The 21720-nt window shown below is 29.7% G+C and overlaps 2 protein-coding genes and 1 long non-coding RNA gene across 6 annotated transcripts; 1 reads left to right on the top strand and 2 right to left on the bottom strand.

Annotated features, from left to right (window-relative positions):
- Positions 1-806: 806 nt before the first annotated feature.
- On the bottom strand, positions 807-2102 carry LOC122537879. The gene is made up of 5 exons (XM_043671506.1): positions 2098-2102; positions 1762-1903; positions 1612-1677; positions 1463-1527; positions 807-1278 (listed from the first exon to the last, which is right to left on the bottom strand). Exons 1-5 carry the CDS (start codon positions 2100-2102, stop codon positions 1236-1238), a joined length of 321 nt encoding a protein of 106 aa, XP_043527441.1. The 3' UTR covers positions 807-1235.
- A 3596-nt stretch (positions 2103-5698) lies between these two features.
- On the top strand, positions 5699-11852 carry LOC122537913 (signal transducing adapter molecule 1). The gene is made up of 10 exons (XM_043671576.1): positions 5699-6136; positions 6807-6967; positions 7064-7309; positions 7535-7610; positions 7690-7899; positions 8018-8137; positions 8208-8396; positions 8461-8687; positions 8769-9004; positions 9247-11852. The coding sequence occupies exons 1-10, from the start codon at positions 6094-6096 to the stop codon at positions 9359-9361; spliced, it is 1623 nt and encodes a 540-aa protein (XP_043527511.1). The 5' UTR covers positions 5699-6093; the 3' UTR covers positions 9362-11852.
- Positions 11853-13898: 2046 nt separating this feature from the next.
- LOC122537916 lies at positions 13899-21617 on the bottom strand. Of its 4 annotated transcripts, none has more exons than XR_006308730.1 (6): positions 21394-21617; positions 19476-19650; positions 18544-18648; positions 14773-15062; positions 14374-14666; positions 13899-14253 (listed from the first exon to the last, which is right to left on the bottom strand). It is a non-coding gene; the product is annotated as an uncharacterized LOC122537916 (long non-coding RNA). The 4 variants fall into 4 exon arrangements; XR_006308732.1 differs by lacking the exon at positions 21394-21617 and adding an exon at positions 19760-20006; XR_006308729.1 differs by lacking the exon at positions 21394-21617 and having other exon boundaries at positions 19476-20006.
- Between the last annotated feature and the right edge of the window lie 103 nt (positions 21618-21720).

The raw sequence follows: 21720 nt of genomic DNA, 5'->3' as shown, positions 1-21720 counted from the left end.
TACAAACTATGGTCATCGTGCCCAATGTCTTTCACCCACCCAAGTAGCACCTGGGCACGTGAGTGAGATCCTGACAATGAACACGGAAGGGGTTAAACCTGAAAATCCTGAACTAAAAGAATGATTAGTTTATGTAATTCGTATCTAACGGACTGTTGCATTATTTTATTTCAAATTATAATGACTCTACTCTTTCAGAAATTGTTGAAATTGCAAAAGAATAAAGACAAAAAATTGTATTCATTAAAAAAGATATAAAATCTAACAATTGATTAAAATACTCAAAATTAAACAACTAACTCTAAATTAAATATTAATAAAAATAACTTCAGGCGATTTCTTTATCAAAGCACATTTTTGGAAATGCGAGAGCAGTGTTCAAACTTGTTGCCTTGATTCAAAAATCTGCCTGTCGCGAAATATCTTCTTGCACATAAAATTTCATATATTTTTCTACGGAATGAATTTCAATCTATTATATATTTCAAATTCTTTCGAATATATTGTATATTATATGTATTTTTTATTAGATTCATTATATTTTATTATATATATTATATATTATATATTTTTATATAATAATATTTTTTATTATTATTATTCTTATATATTTCAGTTGTATTGTTGAAAATTATAAAATTTAGTTAATTAAATCATTTAATACTACTATAAAAAGGAAGATGAAGTTCGAAATTATTAATTATTATGACAAAACTATTACGAGTATCAATAAGTAATAAGTGCATGTTTCATAGCAATGAAGTCGGAGGGTATCCGTCTTCTCTACTACAAAATGCTCGAACGAAATCATTTTAATAATAATTATTTATAATTTATCTATTCATATGGATATTGATGTGAATATTTTGCTTTTGCAAACTTTTATACTGAATATATTTTGATTTTACAAATAATTAATACAACTGTATATATTTAAACTAATTGTTAAAATCACGATGTGCAAGAAGCCCTATCCTGATCTAATACATAAAAAATATGAAAAAGATGTTACTACTCACGGATATAAAAAACATCCGTGGTCACTATGCTCATCAAAAATTCTACGTATACAACCAATCACTCGTGCCGATTCGGACCTTTCATCCTACGACATGGTTGAGTGATCGGAGGAACATAAATGCATACGACTCACAAGACAGATGCGAAGAACTATGCATTACAGATGCTGCACTGGAGCAGGGAAAGTTATCATGAAGACCTTCATCAAGTAGATACTACTGAGAATCCCACAGTAGAAGTGCACACCGTGAAAAATTTCTTAAAAAACATAAAAACACAGTGTTACTTGTGAAAATTCAAATTTTAATAATGATAAAAAATTGGGATTCTAATAATATGAAACGTTTTTATTTTATAGTTATAATTTTATTAGACTTCAATCGAGAAAGAGAACTATAGAAAATAGAAATAAAATTCAAGTACAATGTGCTAAAGCACTTACATTTTTAGCCTTTGAAACATCGTAAGATTCTTAGAGGATAAGGGGAATTCGAAACTGTAGAGAATCTGTAACAAAACATAAAACATTAGAATTTGTTCTACTTAAAAGCGAAGCAGAATCTTAAGTTTGAGATAATAAAAGATTCTTACATTCTTGGCTTTGGAGCCACGTTGGATTTCCCCAAAATATATCAAAAAGTTGATGCTGAGAAGCGTCTGTAACGAAATGTTAAACATTGTACTTTGTTGTCAAATTTGAAAAACTGAGTAAACTGAAGTACATTATATAAAGTTACTTACGATCTTGATCTCCTGGAGAGGCCTTATCCTCTTGAGCACTGACACTAATATATCGAAAACGAATGTTGAAAAAGAAAAAATATAAAAAAGGAAAAATAAAAGACTATCAACGCGCGCGTTTAAGTAACAATCGGCACACTCACTGACACACTAACTTCGCGAATTATAATTTAAACAAATTTAATGAGAGCCATTTTGCTCTAAAAAATATTAAAATACTGCGCAACGAACACTGACTCTACCAACCGCGTTGCGCGTGGTCGCAAAAATTTTCTGAAATAAATAATAAAGCTGATTAGAAAGGGATGAGCAAAGAGCATGTTCATTTAGAAGTACCTCATCAAAGTATTGATAATCGTAAGAGTGAAATCGGTGATCGAAGAAAAATCAGCACGAAAAGATTCAAAATCTTACTCGATTTCGTTATCTTAATGCTCAATGAATCGTCAAACACACGTGTATTAATTAAATAATACTATTAATAAGGTACAAATGGAAATAAAGAACTGTCGAAGAGGCGACACCATCAAAGAGACGCCATCGATAGATGAGAAAATATTACGAACCTAATGCGACGTAATGCATGTTGTTGTCACGAAATTCGACAGCCGAATGACTCTTCGCCACACGTCTCGTCCTTCAATTGAGAAAATAGTAGCAGATGGGGTGATCCTGTCCGAGTACAAGCACGATAAGTAAGATGAATATAAACATTGTGTTCGTGTTGTCATTTTTACTTGGAATTTCATCAAGCTGCAAGGCCTTCTACGTTTTACTTTACTTAAGAACTGAACAATTTCATTATATTACACAGTAAAATTATTATTTTAACCATTAAATACGTACATTCATAATAAACTATTATTGAATATAATATTATATTATATAATATAATATTAGAATTGTTAAGAATTACGCAATATGAGGTTAAGGAATCAACAAATAAGTAGAAAATCTTATAATAGAAGTATATGTAAAAAAGTATATAATAAAATATATACATATATATAACAGTATAGTTAGTCAATTACAAGGTTACAATATTTGTACTGGGTAGAACTGAAATTAAATTTTGATATAAATTATAAAATTATAAATACTTTTAAGTATAATATGTTCTATTTAAACGTTTATACCCTATTATCTCTTTAATTGTTGCAAATCATGTATAATAATTATTTGGTTACTTTAATCCCCTACTCTAAGGGAACAAAAATTATACACTTTATCGGTAATCTGCCAAATCTCAATGAATTGAAGCCATAAGTTTTAATTCAAGTTTTAATTGAAAATGTATGTTTTAATTCAAAAATTCACAACACAAACACAAATCTAGTAGCTGGTGATTTATATTTCTACCTGAGAACCGCTGGAAGAAACTTCTTTCTGGATGATCTTTCTAGACAACGCTTTCTTCTTTCCGCCATGTTTGCTACTTAAAAATATTGAGAAATATCAATTATTTCAATAATAGGAAGTATATTGCGTTTTTCCCCGCTGGGGCGCTGTAATCGCCATTAAGTAACCCCAATTCGCGCGCATTTCACAGGAAATATTAACTTGGAAAATAAAAAAATAAAAAAATAAAAAATAAAAAACTCTGTTCTAAATTAAATACAGAAAATTCATAAGAAATTCTTAAACAATTATTATTAAATGATAGAAAACTATTATTTCTTTAATTGTTAATAATTACACGTAATAATTATTTGGTTAAATCTTACAATGAATTGAAGCTAAAAGTGCACATTTTCACAAAAATTCACAATACAAATACAAATCTAACAGCTATTGATTGATTTTTACCTGAGAACTGCTGGAAGATACTTCTTTCTGGATGACTTTTCTTGACAACACTTCCTTCTTTATAGATGATGTCTGCCATCTTTGCCGCTTAAAAATCGATCGTGAGAAATATCGATGATCGTAAGAAGTTATTCCATATTTCACTGTTGGGGCGCTGCAATCGCGCGTTTCACACAAAATGATAACCTGGAATAAAAAATAAAAAATTCTGATTTAATACACAAAATTCATGAAAAGTTCTCTAAATGAAACGAAAATATTCAAACTTAATAAAAAAGTTTTCAATACTTTAAATTGAGATATGAGAAATTTTATTAAATTTTAACCATTCATACATACATTCTTAATAAATTATTGTTAAATTTAGTATTAAAATTGTTAAAATTTACGCAGTCTGAAGTTAAATAATCAACAAATAAGTAGAAAATGTTATAATAAAGGTGTGTAAAAGTATATAATAAAATACGTATATACATATATATAAAACAATGGGTTAGTTAATTACAGGGTTACAATATTTGCAATAGTTAGAACTGAAATTAAATTTTGGTATAAAATTATGTATAACTTTTAGCATAGTATCTTCTGTTTAAATGTTTATATGTGATTATTGCTATCATTGTTGAAAATTATGTGTAATAATTATTTAGTTAGATCTTACCTTGAGTTGAAGCTAAAAGTGCACATTGTCACAAAAATTCACAATACAAACACAAATCTAACAGCTATTGATTGATTTTTACCTGAGAACTGCTGGAAGATACTTCTTTCTGGATGATTTTTCTGGACAACACTTCCTTCTTTATAGATGGTGTCTGCCATCTTTGCCGCTTAAAAATCGATCGTGAGAAATATCGATTATTTCGATAATCGTAGGAAATATATTCCATATTTCACGTTGGAGCGCTGCAATCGCGCGTTTGGCGCGAAATGATAATTTAGAATAAAAAATAAAAAATTCTGGTTTAAATCAAATACACAAAATTCATGAAAAATTTCTAAAAAAGAACGAAAATATTCATTCACTAGATAAAAAATTGTCAATACTTTAAACTGTTGAATTTCATGAAAAAAATTTGTAGAACAATTAACTTGATTTTATTTTAAAGAGTGGTGTCTCCACTTTAACAATCTTGAGTTTAATTCATTCAAAGATATTTATTTTTACATCATGTAGCAAGTGTAAAAGTGAAAATACTTTTCTTCTCGAAAATTGTAAAAATTCCATCACTGAACAACTTTTTATGATCAGATCAATCATGATCTTGAGAATTAAAATCTTCTTTTTACATTGAGTTCTTAAAACTACCTGTATGTAATTTGTTTTCGTTATTTTACTAAACTTTAAATAATAATTCATTGATTTTTAATGAATTATAATAACAAATAACCTCTATGCAAGTCATTGAATTCGTCTTACCAAATGCTTTCAAAATTTCAAAAACAAACGACCTGCAAAAAATAATTTACACCACACAATATAACTTTATTTGTGGAACCAAATATTTTAGAACAAACAATATCTGTGGGAACATTTCTCTGATACTTCCAAGCTTTCACAAAATCGAGTTTATAGAATTCACTCAACTCCAAAGTTACACACTAAAATAAGTAAAAATCATCATATCTAATTATGTTATTAAAAAATATATTTCAATCAATTTTTTCTAATACCTTCAAATGATGTAAATAATCAAATATATAATGAACTTTTGATCCCAATTTTCATCACTGTTTTAAATCGTTTATTGATGAAGTATCACCACGTTCAATTCAATAACACAGACGAGGTATATTGTGGCAATACCGTCCATATTTTTTAATTTTAATTTTCGTCGCTAGTAGTGCTGCAGTGCAAAACTTGTCTGAATCGGTACGACAGGATGCGACACGAAAATGGTAAGGTCTTAAGACTCCCTAATCGTGAGCCGAAAAAATACATTGTATGCGATGTCTATTCATATATCTCGTCTATAGCAATGTCTATTCATATTGTACTTCGTCTGCATCTGTGTTTATGAATTAATCCTGTTTAAACACATGGTTAAATGATACTTTCACGAAGCAATTCCGCAAGTAATTTTCAGATGGGAGTAGTGGCGCACAAAAGCTTACGATGTATCGATTGTCGATTGTTCATTTCAATGCCTTCATCAAAAAGGCACGAACTGCGTAAATTGCCAGTGACTTTAATCGCTACGCGTGTTCAAGCTTCTGTAGTATGAATTGTTTGCCCCAATTCTTGGCGCTTACGCGATAAACTAATCGATTAGTCGTATAATTCGTGTCGCAAAACCGCTCCCCTTTGACATTACACTCGAGATGGTTCGATAGTATCGAGGTTTTTTGGCAGGTCGAAAGAAAGATGTCCCTCTATGGTAGATTAGAATGTTATTAGTCATTCAATGTCGTGTTTGTAAGTAAATATCAGCTGAATGCGTAGAGAAAAACGTAACGTGATTCCGTGACAGCGCGTAACGGACGTAACTGTCGGACATAGATCAATCAAAGAAATCAACGTCAAAAATGGGCCTTTTCCAGACCTCCTCGCCTTTCGACGCTGACGTCGGTGAGTAGCAGACTTCTCCCTAGCCTTAATTCGCTTATATCACAATCGTTTTTGCATCAGGCTGGTCTAGCTTCAGAGAAAAGATTTTTAGTCCTGCGATAACTCATATCCATTATCCCACCGCACATATGTTCAATTTGGTTTATCTTTTCTTCTTCTTTTTCTTTTTTTATACACAACATAGAAATTCCACGTTTGATGGATGCATCAAGCGGTTGTTGACATTTGACCTCCAATTAAGACACCAGATTTTGCGAATTACTTCAGCCTCGGTTTTGTATCGCGTCTCATCCAATTATTCGCATCGCGTTCGAGAAAATGTACGTTCATTCTAATAAAAGAAAGAAGCGTGCAGAAAGAAATATTGAAACCGTTCTTTTTAGAATTCATATATCTGCAGTGCTAGATTTCTCTTTAATTTGCAATACCATGAAACGAGCCTTTTACTATTTATTTCACTTGCTAAAGGATTATTATTCGATACAAACATGTACATGAAATTAAACATTCTATGATATTAACGTGTTTGAGGAAATTATGAATAAAAAGAACAATGCTAGTAGTACTTTCAATTAGGTAATTTATGATTAGAATAAAATAAAGCAAATCAATATCATTATCTTTTATATTGTATTTTATATTTCTATTATGATTTTTTTTTCTGCAATAGAGAAAGCAACCAGTGAGAAGAATATATCTATAGAATGGGGAAATATGTTGGATATTTGTGACAAAGTGGGAACTTCTACCCAAAATGCAAAGGATTGTTTAAGATCAATTACTAAAAGACTAAATTCTCCAGATCCACATATTGTTATGCAAGCATTAACAGTGAGTAACAGTATATCCTTCAAAATACATGTAATTTGAAATCAGATATTGAAACCAGATATTGTGTAACAAGATATTCATTGAATTTGGATTTAGTTGTTAGATGTGTGTGTCATCAATTGTGGAAAAACGTTTCACCTAGAAATTGCATCAAGAGACTTTGAGAATGAGTTGAAAAAGCTTATTCATCATTCTGAACCAAAGATCGCTGAAAAAATGAGAGAACTTTTGAAAAAATGGGCTGAGAATGATTTCAAAACTGATCCTCAGCTGAATTTAATTCCAAGTTTCTACAACAAACTCAAACATGAAGGATATGATTTTACTTCTACATCAGATACAGTAAGTTCTTTTGCATCTAAATTCACATATACTGCGATACATATATGATTGCATGTCTTGGTTTATTTAAATACTAGTAAGATAAGACTATCACTTATTGACGTCCTGTATTTTTCCTGCAATTATTCATCAAGCAAATAATTATTCCATTGAACTACATGAAAACATTTGTGTTAATTGTATGAATTCTATTTGTATAAATGAAATAATATTTTTAATTTTCAGCCTAAACGTACAAGTATACTAAGTAAAGATCCAAATGTAGTAACAAATTCACAAGAAGAGGAAGATATCGCAAAAGGTATCTTCAAGTACTTAAGAAATATTTAATACTTTTTCTTTTAGAACTATAAAGTTAAATTAATCATTTTTCTTTCTAGCCATAGAACTTTCTCTTAAAGAAAGTAAAGCTCATAGTCAAGCATCTTCCTCGCATAGTTCACCAGCATCCAATAAATACACCAGTTTATATCCTAATGTAAGTTCTGCCCTTGGTGCCTCCAGCAGTTCAGAAGGCAGAAAAGTTCGTGCTCTGTATGATTTTGAGGCAGCAGAAGATAATGAATTAACATTTTTTGCAGGAGAAATAAGTATGATTCTTTTAAAATTTATTCTTAAACAATTATATCTTGATGACAATCAAGAAATGCGAGTATAATAATAAATGTACTCTGTAATGATAAAGTATACTATTCAATTAAATTTTAGTTAACATTTTGGATGATTCTGACCCAAACTGGTGGAAAGGCAGTAACCAAACAGGAGAAGGACTATTTCCTTCTAACTTTGTTACTGCAGATTTGTCTATGGAGCCTGAACAGTTTACAAGTAAGACATGAAATATTAAATTATTTATATATTTGTTAAAAGTGAGTACTACAAATGAATTCACATACAGAATTAGAACACAGTAACAAAAAAATGGTTCAATTCGCTGAAGAAGTAGAAGTAAAAACGGTAAAGAGGGAACCAGAAGTGGTTGAAGTTGAAATAGATGAAAGAAAAATGGACAGACTTTTACATTTACTACATGAAGCTGATCCTCAGTGTGATAATTCGGATCCACAAGAAATGCTTGATTTAGAAGGTAATACATTCGCATCATATATGATACTTTATATCATTATTTATATTGATTATTACTTTTACAGAACAAGTTACGGCTATGGGACCGTTGATAGATGCAGCTTTAGAAAAAGTAGACAGGAGGCATGCACAGCTAACTCAATTAAGTTCTGATTTGGTGGATGCTCTTAATTTGTATCATACATTGATGCGAGAACCTCCACCTCCTACACCAACAAATTACACTCTACCCAAGATGCCACCTCACATAAACCCTTATCAGTTTCAAAATCAGGGACCACCACCTCCGCATGTAAGAATTTTATATGTATTTAAGTTTCTTTCTCAATGAATCATATATTCTTAAAAATAAAACGTTTAAATTTCTTCACAGATATTTAATGGAATACCTCCACCTCATCAAACTTCCTTCCCTGTTGGAAGTGGTCCGTCTGGGCCTTACAATGCAACTATGCCACCTAGTGAATATATGGGTCCTGCAAGCATGCCAAACATGACATTATCACAACATTTTCACGTGCAACCAACGGGTCCGCATCAGCATCCATCAGTACATCCTCAGGGTCCACCAGTGCCAGAACAAAGCAATATACCTTACTCTCAGCAAGGGTATGTATAGCATAGGATATTCCCATTACATTATATTTGTTCAATAACAGTGTATGTTAAATTTTTAACAATATAGATGTTTAATGAATTTATGAAAAAGAGACTAATATAATATTTAATCCCTTTTATGACAAAAAATTCCTTTTTCTTTATTTTGTTATTGTAATATAATTATTATGAATTGGTCACGTAAGGGATAAAAAGAAAAAATTAATAAAAAAACATTTAATGATATGCAACAGATATCCATCTCAAACTGGTCCTATGCCAGGACCATATGGTCCACCAGGACCAACAGGACCTCCGGTAAGCCAACAACCTCAGTATGCTCCCTCAAATGGGCAACACATGATGTAAAGGAATACTACGTGTTTCAAATCATCCTGTACTGTAACTCAAAGCTATACAATATTACTATTATAATTATTTAAATAAACATCAAAGTAGCCAAAGATACTGGGTTTTTGATGGAAGTTTTGCATTCAAAACTTATTGTGTAAGCTTATTACGTAGGCACATACACGATAAAATAATTAAAAAATGAATTATTTTAAAAAAAAGCATCTTTGTATCGGTCTCGTGATTCAAATTCAATCAATACATTCCTTTGATTCATTAGTAATCAACTATTTTGTTTCGTGTTTCAACATGAATATAACGATCTCGTTATATTCATAAAGTATTGAAGTAAAAAATAATACAAAGAAAAGGGAAAAAAAGGAAAAATATATTAAATTATAGAATTGTCGATTCATAGATACTGATATATAATTTTTAATCTTACGTCGAAATTATATCGCGTAACAGTTTATTATATATACTTATTTATAATACGTTGTATAAAGTTTATCATATGTTTGTAATAAGTTCTAACGAAAACTGCACCGTCGTTTAACGTGTAATTGAAATAGTACACGAAACTGTACACGACAAAATGGTGGAGACTGTAATTGAATGCATGACCGTATTTTATAGTTTTTTACTATCATTCATTCTTAACAAATAACAACTGTAAAAGAGCCTTGAAATACGATTGTTAAACTATGAAATTCCTTTTCTTAAATTAAAAAAAAAAGGAAAAAGTAAGAGAAAAAGATAAATAATCATAGTAGCTTTGAAAGAAGCAACTCGAATTAAATATTGTCGAAATATAAAAAATTTAAGAACAATTATCACGACAAGACGTCTAAACTTGGTCTAGTCTGTCCACTGTGTATAATAAAACATATTTCCTATTAATTGCTTATCGAGCGATCTGCGAGGAAGTTTTTATGAATTGTTAACGCATAATACTCGCATATAGTTACGTTCATACCGTCGTAATGGCGACCCTGTCTGTGTTAAAAAAAAAAAAAGAAGAACCGAAAAACAAGAAAAACATGTGAAAGGAAGAAAAACGACTGTATTCTTTTAAACTTACATTAAACTAAGATTTTAAAATTAGGATAATACGATTCTCAAGGATTTCTTTAATAGGCCTTTATTTTTAAGATATTTATAAATGAAATTTATATTTCAAAGTTAAAAGATGATAATAGTAACATTTATAGGCCAAGAAGAAGTCTTAGTAGATCAACGAATCACTGTTAGAATGTAATTTCAGATTTGTTGAAGTACAAAGATGAGGGTCTATTGCGGAAAATAATAAACCCAATAAATCATCAAAGTTACTTTTTACATACCGTAGAAAATAATACTTCATACAAATCATTCGCAAATGAAAAGGAATATGTTAAATTAGTAGGATTCTAACTCAAGAAATTGAGATTTTTTTATAATATTTGTTCATATGAATTTCTTATACATTATATTAACTTTAAAATAGTAAAATGTATATAATTCTATATTTGAAATTTGTATATTAATTACTATGCTTATTTGATTTCAAGTAATTTATATTTCTTATCAACTAAGTAAAATAACTAATTGTAAATTGAATTGTTTCTTTTCATGTATATTATGCTTTCAATTCAGCTTTCTTGATAACTTACTTTTTCTAATTTCTTATTAGTTAATAACTAACAAATACCCATGTACACACATCTAAAAAATAAATTGTTAATAAGTTTGAAGGGGTTTAATTCAGTTGAAATAATCTCGAAATTTAATATAACTTAAAGGAACTGCTCTGTAACTTTGTAATTAAAAATTAAACACATTTGATGAATTATAAGGTATAACGTTTCTCTATTTAATGAATATTGTAATAAGTTATACTCCTTATAAAATTTATAATCATTCACATTCCTAAATTTTAAGTTTTCTTAAGTCGTTGTCTGTATTATTTATCTATATATTGAAAAAGGCAATTCTAAGAAAAAATTGCAATAATCTTTAACTTTTTATTTTCTATCATTTCTCAAGTTTCACTTGGGACACTGAGCAGCTTCTTTAACGTTTCTTAGAAAAGACAGGGCGCATTGATACGATAGTATATAGCAATATATACTTGGCCGACAGAAATTTAAAGGAAGCGAAATAAATTGTCGGTAACGTGTAGAAAGCGTAAAAAAAGAAAAACAAAATAGGATTGTGTAAAAATCTTGTAAAGCATTGTCAGTAAAAAGAAGCTAAGTCAAATACAGATATACTAAGCGGAAGAAAAAAATTAAAGAAGGAAAGGGAGAAACGTATTACTCTTTTGTAACTATGCTTTGTACAGTAATTACAAAATTGCGTACTGTACTTTGTATATGTACCTAGCGAAAAAAAAGAGAATGAGAGAGAGAGAGAGACAAAAGAGACATAGAAAGTGAATAGGTCTTATAAAAAAAAAAAACAAAAAAAAAAGATAGATGTAATTACATTGTATATGTTACGTTGCCATTAAACTCATTATTTACGTAAATGACGGTAAATTTCTTTGTTATATTTCTGTGAATCGTATTCGTTGAAAACTGAAATTCAACATTTATTCTTTTTAAAATTATCTTGCATCGTCAGACATCGTCTGACGTATAAATCGCAGAAAATAAATAACATTTGGATTTGAATTTATCTTAACACTAATATTCATAACTCTCTGAAATCTTAGGTCCTTTTTCTTTTTACCATCTTATATATAGAAAATCCTGAAATCGATTCAAGATTGCTCATGACATTTATTTACATAGTATGATCACGCGTTTCATTTTTTATTCTGCTCGAATATTGATAGAGTTCGTAATTAAGTATTTAAGCTCCTCTGCAAATGAATGGTTGGTAAAAATTTCGCCACCACTTGATCTGTACTAGACTTGAGGAAAACTTCATTTAATAAAAACTCATAAATTTTATTCATATAATTTTAATTCTACAATCCAAGATAAAATAACGTCTAATGTCTTCTTTTTTAAATATAAAATTATTTTGTCTATCCTGTACTAATATGGATATATGTATGATTTTATTGTTTCAATTTATATAGTTAAGATTAATAAAAAAAGAAATGATCCAACTGTTTATGCTTGTAAAATTTCTTAAAATTAAATAATAATCGAAATGTTTTTTAAGAAAGAAATATAATATTTGTTCAGTATACATTTTTATTTTATTTTATTTTATTTTATTTTTACTTTATATTAAATCTTAAGTGTGTTATGATTTTATCCCTGACTGTATTTCTTTAAAGATTTATTAAGGTTTTAAAGGTCTATTGCTCTTCTTTGTTAGTGCGCCGATACTTTATCGATCTTTCGATCGTTCTTATCACGATTGACTCTAACAATAAGTTGCGATTCGTTCGAAATCTCGTCATCTCTCTTGAACACAATTATTCGCACACGATTTATTCGCTGCTCAAGAGGTATAGTTGACATAGTAGTGAAATTATCATAAAAAGGTATTGTTTTGCAAAACTACTATAAATCATCGTTACTTGCAATTCTACGAAAAGCTGACAACATTTAAGAGACCGAACTCGATTGAAATGATAATGTGCTGACATAATTAAAAGAATAGCGATGAGAGTCGTCATTTCTATTTGTCAGAGTGTTCTAAGAATTATTTTCAAATATTGAGTTAATAAAAGATATAACGTTGGAGATTAATTTTTTGTGTGATCATATTATTGTAATGATTCATATAACAATAAATTATAATTGTTATCGTAATTAATTTTCTATGGAGTATGGGACTTGAATTACAATAATGTAATTCCGATTAATCTTCGAGCTAACTGTTTTCCAATATTATCACCATATTAATGATCTTATACAATGTAGCAAACCAGGATATCAGTGAATGTATTAATAATTGATCATGGAATCTTCATAATTGTTAATGATCGATAGAATAATGAGTAGTCTTCCTTGACAATGGCATTTCTTACATCGACAATGAACAAAACAACCTTGACATTAACATTCTACTTCCTTTAGTTTTGTATTCACCTAATTTGAAAAGGAGCAAGTCGATGTCTCTAGAAAGATTTCGTAAAGCAAAATTTATCACCTCGTTTATATTCGATGTAGCAATTATTAGATTATCATTTCTAATATGACGAAAACCTATGAGACACCCTGTATATGACGTTTTCTAAAAATGAACATCTTTCACGTATGCTGACTAGTGTCACGTGCGTGTTTTTATCTTAGTTCGTCTTGAGTTAAAATGTCAAGGGAAACTATATTAGCATAAATATTACGATTTTTGAATTTTATTTCTTTTTGAATAAATTTCCTGTTCGTCCAAGCTTTACAAATTTCTACTTGGTTTGATCTACAAATATAGTCTATTTTCAAAAATGTCGCACGAAAAATATGAAAATCTCAATTTTTACTTTTCTATATTTTATCGTTTAAACGATATGAATGTAACTTTTATTTGAAATTAAAAATAAATATATAGAAACATAATAATATCTTCCAATAGTTGAATAAAATGACAAACTTGTGCCTTCAAATTAAACTTAGATTGATTATTAAAATGATTAAGATCAATTTTAAATAAATTAAAATTAATTGAGGAGATTAAACACTTATTCGCAGCTCGCATTTGAAGCAAGTTAAATTTAGATAGATGCTTGTCCTTTTCGCTATATTCAAGTAATAATAATTAGGGGAATTTTTCGCGCGTGAATCAACTATATTTAATGAGTTCCGCCAAATTACAAGTCCTCGTAAATGAATTAGTAGAAATCTTTTCTTACCTTTCGAGCATCAAGGTCGAAGATGTGACGCGTCAAATAGGACAATCATTAAATGACGATCGTTGACCTCGTGTTACTTTTATCCAAAGAAATTAGTATCGTCTATTCTGGTCCTCTCTTCCTAAAAAAAATTTATATTTTTTTTTACTAACGATAGGTTATTTAATAGTAATTAAAATTATTACTGATCAATTTTCGACTGAATTAATGAAATATAAGAATTTCTACTATAAATTTCTACCTTTTATAAATTTCAGATTATCCTAGATCTTTTGTAGACACCTTTATCAGAGATTGACATTCAGCGTAACTATTTCGAGGTAATTATTTCTTTGTCCTTGCTCGCAGGATCAATTTTTGCTTCATCTCTCTTCATATAGAAACCTGATGAATAATAATTTGTGACAAGTTTTGACCTATTTTCTCGAGGCCAACGATACGAATAAAGGACAAATGATATAACATAATAATATTCCCTCTTCCAGAGAAGAACCTATGAAAAACGTTTTCCCAAAAAAGGATAAATTCTACTCACTGAAAACGAAAAAAGAAAAAAGGAATTAGTCTTGAGAATTTGAAGAAAAACTTGAGTATTGAAAATTTTAGGATGATTTTGATAATTATGTATAATAGCACTCACAATAGTTCAACTGTGGAATCGCTAGGTAACGATAAGAAAGAACAGATGTATCCTCTTGTAATTCGGTTGATCTCTTGAGGATCGTTCAAGATCGATCTAGTAATTGTTCAATCTTCTCATCCGCGCATACAATGTTGCGACATCCGTGTCAAATGCTGTTTTGCAAGTCAATGCATCGTTGCAGTTTCGTCAGATGTCTGCAGTTAATCGTGAATCAAGGATGCTCTGCATTCCAGGATATTCTCCTTTTACGAATCTTCTCTGCTCTGCTCGATTAACAAAGATGATCTCTGCAATGTATAGTAATGTATTATTATGCTCGCTCTCACATAAAATTTGTCAAACCATGATTATACAATAAATAAATAAAAAAAGCAACTTATCTGTTAATGAATTTCGATAATAATTTTAATGATATATATATAAAACAATAGTAATAATAACAATAATTTTACACGCAGCTAGTGAGTGCAACTACAATTTCCTGTAACATTTAATAAATAATATTGCCCTTGAATCACTCGCGATCACTTACTTCGCGGAAGTGATACTGTCTCTTGTTAAGAACTCGACGTACAGAAAAAAGCAATCCTCATTTCCCTTGAACATACTCCATGAGCATTCTTAATTTTATATAAATGAAACATGCCGAGCTATTAAAAGACTCAAGGAATGATCAAACGATTTTTTCAGGAAGATTTCATTGATGTATTCTTGTCTTTCTTGAGGTTTTTCTTAAGACTGAAGAATCGAATCGAAGACAAATAAAAAATTTAATTATTCCATTGAGATATCCTAAAGATTTTGAAATAGGAGTAACTATTTAAACATTTTGGAACATCTAAAATTCCTAAATATCTAATCTTTGTATCTTTACCAAAGCGGATTTCTTGCAACTGCATTTCCGTGAGAAGTACATTCTCGTCGAATGTGAAACGCTTGAAGCTCAGATAACTGAAAACAGGCAACAGTCTAATAATAATAACAGTCCAAGATAATGAACAAAATGCAAAAGAGTACAGTTTGTTCCGTATTATTATGTTTGTCAATAACGTGCGAAATTCATAAGAACTCTTTGCGAATCTAATTAATTAATTCTGGAACTTGAGACTTACTTGTGAACTAGTAGAAGATTCACGTGAAATGAATTATGTAAATACAATTTATTAAGTAATTATATCGTAATGTAAAGCTGTTAAAATGTTTTTATACTTGTCCTTCTATCGTCGTACTTCTATCTTATCGTCGTCAATTTTTAAAATATAAAGAAGTAGTTAAGTCGCAATTTTAAAAACTTGGAGCCTACTTACATGAGAAATTATATTTAACGAAATATCAATGAAAGACAAGTCATTTTAGAGATCTTAGTGAAAAGGAAACGTACAATCGTAGCGCTGACTTTCGTAACTGGTGTACCGAGGCGAAATCGTGCTATCGAGATGCATAATAATTCACACCATTGTCTCGAGACAATGTTTATTGTTTTAGATACGCAACTTCACTACATATTTCATCTAAAAAGAAGGAAAAAAAGCAGACGAAAATACATTTGACGTTGAATGACCGACGAATGCAACTCTAGTAATTACGAATTAACATAATAAAATATATAAAATTGCCATTTTTAAAAAGTTTTTACAAGTTGAAAATAAACGATTGTTTGAGCTTGTAATCAATGTAAATTACCCCTTTATATCTTTTTATCAAGAAGATTTAGACAGGCAACTGTTACTTCTCTTTCTAAGCTTTTAATGGTCTTTCACGTATTTCATTATTTTTATTTGCAATCTTCTCATCAAGACAAAGGCCAAGAACTATTGAAAACGGAGAAAATGATTAATTGAATTGGGCACTGTCACGAGCACTTTGAACACACCTGTTGCATTTAGTAACAAAGGTTGCTCATAATGATGATGATGATGAAGTTTTAATTATCACCTTCAACTACTTCATTGTTCAGTTATTTTTCTCATTTAAACTAACGTGAATACATCTACCTTTTGTCGAAGAAAGTTAGTATTATACTACTCGGTGAGTTTACAAGAATTATAATAACATTGCTATACAAGCAACAACAAATTCTTAAAAGGATTTATAAAAATAAAAAGATTAACGCAATCCAAACTAATAGATAAAACAGAAATATACGATCACTCGTCTCTTGAACAATTCACTTTTTCTTTTATTTTTACAATTGCTAAAAATATGCAGGTATTCTTGATAAAATTGTACCATGCTCTTAATTGAAAAATTCGAATTATTCGCTTCAGAATCAAATGCATCACAATCTTTACAATCATTGAACCGAAGATCCGGTCTCTCTATTGATAATTGTAAATTAGCAAAATTAGAAGATAAATCACAGTCAGCATGTTCAACGATTATCCGATCAGAGAGCTAACACGTTGAAAAATTTCAAGTTTATGTCGTTCGCGACATTATTTAAGCAAGCACGTCGTTGCTATCCGCTGAACGGCGTAAATCACATCCATGCAAGGACGTGGCGCGCAGGAGGATGTTCCCCGTCGGCTGTACTTAATCCAAATGAAGTACAGGCGACATTTAACCGTGCAAGGGTCGAAAACAACAAATGCTTTCTGGAATTTCGTAATTCCCCGCAACCTTAAGCCTCAAGCCTTTCTCCCCAGCGACAATTCAGACGATCTCGCGATGCTGTTTACCAAGTTTTAAACGTCGATTCACTCGTTTATCATTCCCCACGAAGGCGAGTAAACCGGTCGTTCGATCCAACTAAATTCAAGGATTGCCAATGATAATTAATTACTCGGTGACCCTTATCGTTCAAAGAATACGTTTCCAATCGCAGAAATTGTGAAATTTACGATGTAATTATATGTTATAAGGTTGCGCAATAAATAATCACACTCGGTCACTTTGAAATGAAGAGACAATTATTTGCATTTTGTCCTATTATATATTTCAATAAAAAAAAAAAGAAGAATGATTAGAGATTTCTTAGGATTTTCCAGTAAATTAAACATTCACGTCTAGTACCGTCTTTTGTTGATTCTAGGAGGAGAGATTTAAATTCAAGAACAGCAATTGACATTTTCCAGAACGAATCCAAACGAATTCGTGGATTACGAACACGAAACTGAAAGTTCCCCTTAACAAGTATTAAGAGCACGTATCGTGAGTAACAGGTGTTCGAAGAATTTACCGATTCGCGATGAAAACATTACGTCATGATCATTTCTACGTGAACAAAGCGTTGTTATTGCAAATTATCATAGAAAATTCGCGTTTCTCTTCCACACACATTGGCGGTGTTAATAAATTATTCGATTAAAAATTTATTCTCTTAAACTATACTATACTAAAGTTTATTTCAAGACACAATGTCCTGTATTATCAAATGCAATAAAATTAGTTTTCATTCGTTCATAAAATTCATTGCCTATTCTAATTCAACATTTTCATTGTAATTGTGATATCAAGTTGTAGAAAATTGCGATCAATAAATTTTGTATTTATTTCTTCTCTTCGAATGAATATAATGATTTTACGTGTCTTACACATGTATCTTTATTAGGTAAATCATTCAATTCAGAAAATGTTCACTTATAACATAAGATTTACCATTCATTACATGACGCGATAGCTTTTATAAATGGACCCTATTTATTTCTTTGAATGATTGTCTCTATTCATCTGTGCTTCTATAGATCACTTAACCCATGTGAAACCAACGTATCTATTTTCTTTACTTTTCTATTTAAACAAGTGATTGATAACGCTAAAGTAACTTACTTTCATTTAAAATTCGCTGTTTCTCTTTCTCTTTGTAAATTATTTTCAACTTTCATTGTCGCTAACATCTTTTAAAACATTCTTCCTTTTTGTTCAAGAATACACCTACACGTTGGAAAACAAAAGATTATTCACAAACTCGAAATTTCACTAATAACGAAAGAATGCAAAGAAATAATTATGAAAACAAAGAAATTCTCTTCTTGTTTCGATAATGGACATTGTAATCGTTACAAGAATAGCCAGTTTTATCGCTTTGTTTTATTTAACTATAGTTCACAAAGCGTCTGACGTGATTGACAAATACCTTGCGTTCAATGACTGCAAATGTGCATTCAAACTCATTATGACATCGAAATATTGTTTTTAAATACGCGTATAACATATTTCTGGCATGACTAAAGAACTTGTCATCAAACTTATTTTTCCACATTAGCATATATCATAACATTCAATAATTAGCTACCATGATATGAGGAATATTCTCTTGAATGCAAAAACGATTAATTGAAATTGAATAGTAGTTATTCCTTCAAATTGGAAAAGTTGTTGTAATCACTGAATAAATACTAAGTTGCAAATCAAAATTATCTGACAAATTGTCATTTTTGTTAATTTTCTAATTTTTATGCTACTTGATAACTAAGAAGAGCTTTAATGCAATCTTCAAATATTGTACTTAATCCTCAAGTAGTATCACATGATGTAATAATTTGTATTATATTACAAAAATTTCTGGTATTTAATTTTAGTTTGTACTTTATGTATTCTTTGACAGAGATTGACAGTAACATTAAATCAAAGTAAAAATTCCAAAATCAAGAACTGATTAATATCCTAAAACCTAGATTTTTACGGTGGTGTCCAATGATACCAGTTAAAGATTAAGCCAAATTGTTAATTCAATAAATAAATAAGACATGATAACGAACCGAACTGTAATATAATAGAAACTGCATTGTTGGTGACATTGACTACCATCCTGTTCTCGTTGGTGTCTTCGATTACCACGGTGAAAGTTAATGAGGCGGTGCATCTTCAAGGTCACAGGCAAAAAAGATCCAAGATAGCAAGGAGCAAAACGTGAAGATGCATCGTCCGGCCTTTCTGAAAGTCAGACGTTATTGATCAAGATCCTTTTCCATTTTGTTTCTATCTAAGAGAAGATGATAAGATGATCTCAGAATTTGGTTCGTTGCATTATGTAACAAGTTACCTGTGTTTTACACCTATCGTGTCTTTTTCTTTCTCATTAATCAATTTCTTCTCATTCTGTGTACACATGATTATCCGTATTGATCGTAGATCCATTTCATTCGTTATATAATGGAAAAGTATATGAAAATCGTATGGTTGATTTTACGGTTGAATTTACTGTGACCAGTAATGTTTACGACGTCATGAATTTATTATGCATTTGATACCACGACACTTAAATTATAAATATAAAAGACAGTTGATCGTATAATATATCTGTAATACGTTTTGCATTTTATAGAATTAAGTATTGATGCAGAATCTTGAAATATTAAGTAACATGACACGTGGAAGGAGAGATATAAAGATAAATGAATATAAATATAAAAGTTTTATGTAATTTTGTAATTATTATTTGATTTACTTTTTCACGGACTTAATTCATTTTTGTGTAATACATTTTTTGTTTGAAACCGAGGTTTCTAATATCTACCTTGAAACCTCCATACCTTTTCGTGTAATTGATTTTTAATCTGAGAAATCTTTTCCTCTTTTATGATTGTGACGCAAGTTAGTAACTTCAATATTAAGAATTAATCTGTTAATTAATTAAAATTTAATATTTTAATTAATAAACAATTAAGTGTGTACTTTAATATGTAATATAAGTATTTAAAGTAACATTATTTTCTGAGAGTATATCAAGATTATCACAAAATTATCCAAATATTTTTAATTTAAAAAATCTGTTAAAATTTACACAATGTTTTTCCCTGAATAGACAAAAAAGTAACAAAAAATACAAAAAAATGTGTTACATAAACAGCCATAAATTTTCAGTTACCCAAATCATTTATTATTCATTGCTTCCCACATCTTTTTTTTTGACCATTTTAACTTTCTTTAAAATAAATTGTTTCTCCACGACACTGTTGCAAACGAAACAATTCAAATTTACACATGAAGCGAAACAAAAAGCAATTTATAGCATATTTTTCACGAATAGTATGACGACTTAAGTGAAAAGGAAAGCTTCCAGGAAATGTTTGCATGTTACATGGAATATTTACGTGTACAAACGAAAATGCATTTACTTCTAAATCGGATGGAATGTAGAGAAAATACGTTTCTTTTGGGTCGAGCGTCAATTATCGACTCGCGCCTAACCGATAGCTAAGAAACCACAGAAATATTAATCTTACTATTTGTCCTATTAAATTTTATAATTGACATTTGTAAAATAATCCTAGCAAAATTGCATACATAGAAATTTAGAGATTTTGATAAAAAAAACGAGCATATTACTTTAATTGCAATATTATCTTAATTTTGTTAATAAAAAGATTATTCTATGTGATTATTGATTAGAAAAATGTTTTATAAATATCATGTTTCTTAAAATTTTGAAGTTAGTGAATAGTATTTTTTTGCTTCTGATGATTTATGTGATTCGCAAGGATATTTTAAGAAACAAATGTGAGAAAAATATTTTGAACATAAAAGAAATAAAACACTAAAATAAAACATAAAACAAAGGATACTTTGACATTTCTTATAACGACTATTATTCACGTCCATTATACTTAATCCTGATTTATCTACCGTCTTCAAAATCTATACTCATCTCAAATCAATTTTAATATCCTCTCGTACCTGTATCGACGTCTTAATAAACTCCATTCAAATGACCATATATCGCAGAAAGCATGCATCCAAACTTCCGGGTTATACGAATACCAATTACCAATCCAAACTTCAACTCACTGACACCAAGATAATAACAAAGAAAATACACATTAACACATTAAGAGAATATTGAAAAAAAATTTTTATAATTTAACGAATAACTTATCTTCTTGAGTGATAAACGCAACAAAAAAACGCGTGATAATCGCGAAAAATCCTGAGCTCCGATTATTAAGCCAATTATAAGTAAGGTCGAGCCAAGAAGAGTCTCGATGGGTCCTTGTAGTCCAGGGT

This window comes from Frieseomelitta varia, unplaced genomic scaffold (assembly GCF_011392965.1).
Source record: "Frieseomelitta varia isolate USP_RPSP 00005682 unplaced genomic scaffold, Fvar_1.2 scaffold_937, whole genome shotgun sequence".
Taxonomy (NCBI): Eukaryota; Metazoa; Arthropoda; class Insecta; order Hymenoptera; family Apidae; genus Frieseomelitta; species Frieseomelitta varia.
This window is presented reverse-complemented; position numbering and strand designations above follow the sequence as displayed.